This window comes from Syngnathus typhle, linkage group LG5 (assembly GCF_033458585.1).
Source record: "Syngnathus typhle isolate RoL2023-S1 ecotype Sweden linkage group LG5, RoL_Styp_1.0, whole genome shotgun sequence".
NCBI classification, from domain to species: Eukaryota; Metazoa; Chordata; class Actinopteri; order Syngnathiformes; family Syngnathidae; genus Syngnathus; species Syngnathus typhle.
In genome coordinates this window covers 9,574,106-9,580,710 of record NC_083742.1, presented here as the reverse complement: position 1 = coordinate 9,580,710, position 6,605 = coordinate 9,574,106, and the positions used below count along the sequence as shown (strand labels likewise).

The 6,605-nt window shown below is 43.1% G+C and overlaps 1 protein-coding gene across 2 annotated transcripts; it reads left to right on the top strand.

Annotated features, from left to right (window-relative positions):
- The first annotated feature begins 389 nt into the window (after positions 1 to 389).
- Positions 390 to 6,605, top strand: zbtb34 (zinc finger and BTB domain containing 34). Of its 2 annotated transcripts, none has more exons than XM_061278619.1 (2): positions 390 to 746; positions 5,049 to 6,605. In XM_061278619.1, the coding sequence occupies exons 1-2, from the start codon at positions 627 to 629 to the stop codon at positions 6,603 to 6,605; spliced, it is 1,677 nt and encodes a 558-aa protein (XP_061134603.1). In that variant the 5' UTR covers positions 390 to 626. The 2 variants fall into 2 exon arrangements, with proteins under 2 accessions (XP_061134603.1, XP_061134604.1); XM_061278620.1 differs by having other exon boundaries at positions 427 to 498.

Sequence of the window (6,605 nt, the reverse complement as noted above, 5' to 3'; positions counted from 1 at the left end):
TTTAATAGTGTTCAAAGATGACTTCTCTTTAACACACAGAGACGCTCCCATTTTAAATGATCTTGTATAATGTACTGCATTTTTAACTTAAACGTTATTAAACGTACAAAATACAATTAATAAAGCTTTGAAGGCAAGAGATATTGCAAATGAACACGGTCAATTGTAAATATAGCAATAGCTGAAATTATACTTTGGCTGTCGCGGGTACATGATGTAGTACATATGCATATCAACGTGAGCTTTGTTTATGTTTGATATGCATGCACAAATACCATTGTACACTGTCGCTTTGTCACTAAATCAGCACCAGAAGTGTGGTACTAGTACACACCATGACACGATTTCACACAACGCACTTTGAGATTGCGCAATGAAAGATGGACTATACATTATGTATTGCACGCCACGGTTGCAGTGAATGAGATTAAGAACATTCGCATGGTCACTTTGTGGGTTGAGAACAAACTGGATCCCGCCACGTCTTTAATATGGTGCGTATGTATGACTTGCATAATGTGTCGGGAATATGTCGCTATACATTGCACCAGCGTAAGCAAGGGAGGGGCTGCTGCAAAACTCGCCGATAGAATGAATGCAAAGAGCCAAAAGAACACTTCCTGTTGATGCAAAAATTGCAGCAGCAACTGTCTGACACATCTGGACTGGAGAGGGGGGGAGGCCTGGCTGTGGCTGTTAGCGAACTGAAGGGGAATGGACAACGTTTAATGGCAATCTGCAGCACGGTGAGTCTGAGTCTGCTTGTTTGAATCGAGTCTTAGACTGGTGGCGGCGTGCCGCGGTTTGTCATGCCAACGTGTGTTCTGTCTTACTTTGCTAATGGTGGAATGTGGTGCCAGCGATCGCATGCTAGCGCATGCTAGCGCTAGCCACCGTCGTTGGCTACTATGGGTTTATAGCTAAGTTGCCTGGTGAGCTAGCTAGCCGTATAGCAACCTTATATGACAGCCGACATGGTGCCTCTGCGCGATCACGTCTGTGAAAAGTCATAAAAGATTGCCAATCTTGTGTGTAGTGTGTACAACGTGAACCTACTGTCAAACTATTTTGAGGTGTGTGTACTTAGTGAGGAGTGTATGAAGCTTCCCTGTCTTTGCCCAAAACCCTGGCTAAATGTTAAACTAGCTAATGGAGTTAGCATATGTTCGAATGCCGCCCGGTCGCGTTATGGCACGGCCCTATGAAGCGATGCACTTACACTCTGTTAAAACAATTTAATGTAGCAGTGATCGAGACGGCCAATATTACTCAGTTGGAATTTGAGCGTTTGCTCCATTAATGAACAGACTTCCCATTTATTTTTGCTACCCGCACATTAGATTGTAATAAATGGTAATAAAAGTTTGACAGGGCATACAATTGTTCCATTTTGGTTCGACAGTCGACGTCCCACGATTTCAAATGTTGAAACGATGGACTTGATATGACGATTTTTACAAAAACCTGAGCATGAAATTGTCAGTTTGTAATTCAAAACTGTCTGGGGCAGACCTATTGGGTAACCAGCCAGACATATTTTACATTTTAGATATTACTTACTTTAAACGACATGCTTTTACGAGGAAAAAAGAAAAAGAAAAAAGGTACCAGTAATTATGTCTGTTCATATTCGTGTACTCCTTATTCCAATGTTACGATCAAAGATCAAAGTCCAGCAAAGTCATTGGGTTATTCAGTACATCTGAGTTCATCCAGGCCACTAGACTAAGTGTTTCACCGGTGTCCGATTTTGTGACGTTTTAGCTACTTTGTTTTTCTTTTGACTATTGCATGAGAAGACTGGCATATCATTCCAATAATAGTTACTACTTTATAAGTATTAACATAAGAGTTCATTAACATAAGTTCTGCCAGCCAAATACAGTGTTTTGGTGTCAGAAAAATATTGCCGTTATGGAGAATACTTTTGTGGTATGGTCTGCAAAAAATCTCGTCAAATCTTGTCTTCACGATCGAGTGAAACAAGATATAGCCTAATTATTTGTCAACATAACTCTGTAAAGCTTCAAGCAATCATGCTGAATTTGGATTTGGCTGAAACTTGGGGTGCACTTAAGGATCGAGTGTGAGTGACTATTGCATGAAGTTTGGTGCTCCACTGTTCATTCTTCTTGATGCTATAGATACTGAAAGTTCTGAGACACCAACAACACAAGAACATTCACACACGCGCACGCACAAAATATAATTTTAGCGTAACCATAACCTTCTCACTATGCTTTTTTGCCGTTATAGTGTGAACTTATTTGCATGAAAGCATGACAATGCTAAGTGTTTGCACAGCCTGTCCACATTAACATCAGCAGTTTAGCTGCTAATAATAGCCGGCAGCCACCAAACAAGACTGAGGAGCCCATTTTTTGTAGTTCACTGTGTCAATTTATGATCGACATTTGTTGTACTGTTGGGGAAAAACTACTTTAAATAATTGAAAGACAACAGAACCTTAATAAAATCTTAAATGACTCAATAATTGTCTGTTTTCAGTACCAATGCTTTAAAATTCATCCATCCATTTTCCATACCACTTATCCTCACAAGGGTGGCGGCGTGAGTGCCGCAGCCTATCCCAATAGTCTTTGGGCGGTAAGCAGGTTACACCCTGAACTGGTAGCTAGCCAATTGCAGGGCACATACAGACAAATAATTTGCATTTGCACTCACACACAACAAAGCAGACTTTGACTTGACACCTACGGGGCAATCACCCTACCATGCATGTTCTTGGAATGTAGGAGGAAACCAGAGTATTTACTGTCTGTACTGTATTATTGTTGTTTGAACTGTCTTTGATGTGCATCATTTTGTATGTAGCTACAGTTGTTTTAAAGTACTCTATAAATTCTGTGATTTATTGCCTTTTATTATTTTAGATGACACAGAATGGTCTGGCTTTAAGCCTATTCTGTAGTGGTGACCATTTTGTCTTTAAAATTCCAAAACACGCCCATATGATTGCTTGAACTTAAATAACGCCAAGTTCCCAACAAAAACTTGTTTGTGCAGTCGTGGCAGATCCACTTCAATGCATCACATTCAACTTTTATGACATTGCTGGAATTTCTAGCTTTGATGAAGCGCCCTTAAAAGTGTCGCATTAAGCGTTCATTATTTTCCCATATTGTTTTGGGCGGGAGGCGGTGGGCTGAATTGGTCGCCACCCAATCGTAGGGATAGGATTGCATATAGACAAACAGTCACAGTCACAGCTAAGGACAATTTGGAGTGGACAATTGGCCGACCATGGATTTTTTGGCATGTGGGAGGGAATTGTAGCCTCTGGAGAAAACCCACGCAGGCACAGGGAGAACATCCAAACTCCACAAAGGAAGACCGGAGTGGGAATCAAACCCTGCAGCTCTGAACTGTGAGGCGGATGTGCTAACCAGTGCGACACTGTGCCGCCTAACCATAGCTATTTAAAGCTAATATAGCAGGCTATGATGTTTCTTGTAACTGCATGGGAATGGTGTTCTATTAGTCACCTGACAGCTCATGGCCAATCGTGTGGTTCTCAACATTCTTCATAATGTTCCCACCTGATTCCTACACCCCATGATCCTTTGCGTGAAATGACTTTCTGCAAATCTAGGGTAGGATGACATAAAAATGTTACAGTCATGTCTAACTACATTCCGAACTCTGTCGCTTCAGATGTAAGGAATTTGAAAAGCTCTGAGCCATAGCAGTACCTACATAGTACATACTTACGCCGTGCATAGAAAGCCACATGATAGTGTTAACTTTTCATCTCAATCTATGTGTCTGGGGTGTACTGTACGTTGTTCCTTTGTCAACCCTAAACAATGTTGTCGGACCCGTTCTGCATTAAGCCACCCGCACACCCAACAACCCGATCAAATGTTAGTTTGGCTACGATTGAAAATTCGAATTACAAGTGAATAGCTTTATAACTATTACGGCCAATCAAAATGGCAGGATATATCACATGATCTGTCTCAAAAAAAAAAAAAAAATAAATACTGAAAGGGGAGTTTGCAGTATTTAAGCCCATTTCTATAATGCTCACATGCACAGCTGCAATTCTACAGCTGTTCATAATGACATGCAGTTATGAAACGGCATATGGAGAATGAATGATTATGATATGGAGGTATTGTCCAGCTTCAACAAAATAGCAGCGCTGTACTGTAATGGGCCATTTTAGTTTTTGCAAAGTGCAATCAATTAATCAAAAAGCGGTAATAAACATGTACCGTATTTTCCGCACTACAAGGCGCACCGGATTATAAGGCGCACCTTCAATGAATGGCCCATTTTAAAACTTTGTCCATATATAAAGCGCACCGGATTATAAGGCGTATAAAATAAATAACTCAATGTTGCTCAAACATAAATGCAATCACAATATAGTAACACTCAAAATAGTGAAAACAATAACAATATATCAATAACTCAACGTTGCTCAAACATTAATATCACACAACACACAAAATAAACACGTAAAGCTTACTTTAATAAATTAGTCCTCATCCACGAATCCATATTGGTCCATATATAAACCGCACCGGATTATAAAGCGCACTGTCGGCTTTTGAGAAAATTGGAGGTTTTTAGGTGCGGCTTATAGTGCGGAAAATACGGTAGTACCTATTGAACAGGAATCTTGCTAATTCCGTGTCACTTCCAAAAGGGCATATTTTTTCTGGATTTTATTTGAGCATTACATTTTTGCTCCATCTGTTTTGGGATCCCAAAAATACACAAAAAGCCAAACAAAATGCAAGCAATGTTCTATGCAATCCACACACATCGTTTGTTTCTATTTTCTTCAATTTTTTTGGGTAGGACTTTGGACGTGAATCCTTGGTTAAACTTCACAGGAATTTAGAGTCTTCTTTTTTTCTGGAAAAAAAAACTTTGTTAACACTGCATAAAGTAAACCTTTCATTTCTAAATGTTTTTTAATCATATGAATTAAACATGATTTGAATTAGACACAGTCAAATGAACAACCCTTTTGTGTGTCTTCACAAACGTTTGTGTTTTGTTTGTTTCCCCCTCAGGTGGTTGACAAACTGGAGAAGCATATTCAAGAAATGGACGACGGCAGCTACATCGAGTTTGATGTGCCGGAGTTCAGCAACACTGTCCTGACCCAGCTCAATGAGTTGCGACTACAGGGCAAGTTATGTGACATCATTGTCCACATTCAGGGTCAGCCATTCCGCGCCCACAAGGCCGTTCTGGCAGCAAGCTCACCCTACTTTCGAGACCACTCAGCTCTCAGCACCATGAGTGGCCTTTCGATCTCGGTCATCAAAAGCCCTGAGGTGTTTGAGCAGCTTCTAGCATTCTGCTACACCGGCCATATGTCCCTGCAGCTCAAGGACATTATCAGTTTCCTCACTGCTGCCAGCTTTCTGCAGATGCAGGTCATTATTGACAAGTGTACGCAGATCCTCGAGAGCATCCACTCCAAAATAAGCCTCCCAGTTAGTAGCCCAGAGAAGGACGATTCGCAGACAAGTCGGAACGGGGTCAACGACAGCAACCTCTTTGTCAACCCCACGCAGATCTCCCCCCCTTACTACTCCCGTCAGAGTCATGCAGGAAACGAAGCACGCTTGGACCTTGGAGGAAAAGGCCTGGGTCGTGGGCGACTGCAGCAAGAGGAAGGCCAATCGGATCGTGGCAGCACCGACAGTGTGTCGGAGCATGATGCGCCCATGGAAGGAGAAATGGAGCAAGTGGAACTTATTGGTAAAGACGGCCAAGTCACAGACGTGCATGTGAAAGTAGAGAAAACTGAGAGGCCTACCTACTCCGATAGTTCCTCAGCTGGCGATGATGGCTACCACACGGAGTTGGTGGATGGAGAGCAAGTTCTGGCTGTTAGTGTGGGTTCTTACGGTCCTGTTATCCAGTCGGCTGCCTATTCCTACTCAGGGCTCGCTTCCCCGTGCTTTGTTAACCTCAGCAGCTCCAGCCCGTCCCGTTCCATCCTCAGCGGCTTCAGAGGTGGAAGAGCCAGAGCAAAGCGCCCCCTGGGCATCCCAGCAGCGGTACTGAGTCACATCAAACAAGGTGCAGATGACAGCGAACCCGCTGTGGGACCCACAATGTTGGAGAACGACGTGCGAGAGCGCAGTCTGAGGAGTCAGTGGTACCCGTACAACGAAAGACTCATTTGCGTCTACTGCGGTAAGACCTTCAATCAGAAAGGGAGCCTCGACCGTCACATGCGCCTGCATATGGGCATCACCCCGTTTGTTTGTAAGTTCTGTGGCAAGAAGTACACAAGGAAAGACCAACTGGAGTACCACATCCGCGGCCACACGGACAACAAGCCGTTCCACTGCCAGATCTGTGGAAAATGCTTCCCGTTTCAGGGCACCCTTAACCAGCACCTGAGGAAGAAGCACATGGGAGCGTCCGAGGGCAGCAATCATATGGACTCTCCTGAGAGGACGGAGGGAAGCTCGGGTCAGAAGGACCAGGATGACACCGCTGAAGGGATAGCCTATGAGGCGCAATATGCAGAAGAGGCACCAGCCAGTGAAATGGAGGAGAGTTCCAAATGCAGTCCAGAAGAGGCTCAGGCATCCAGATGCGATTATTAA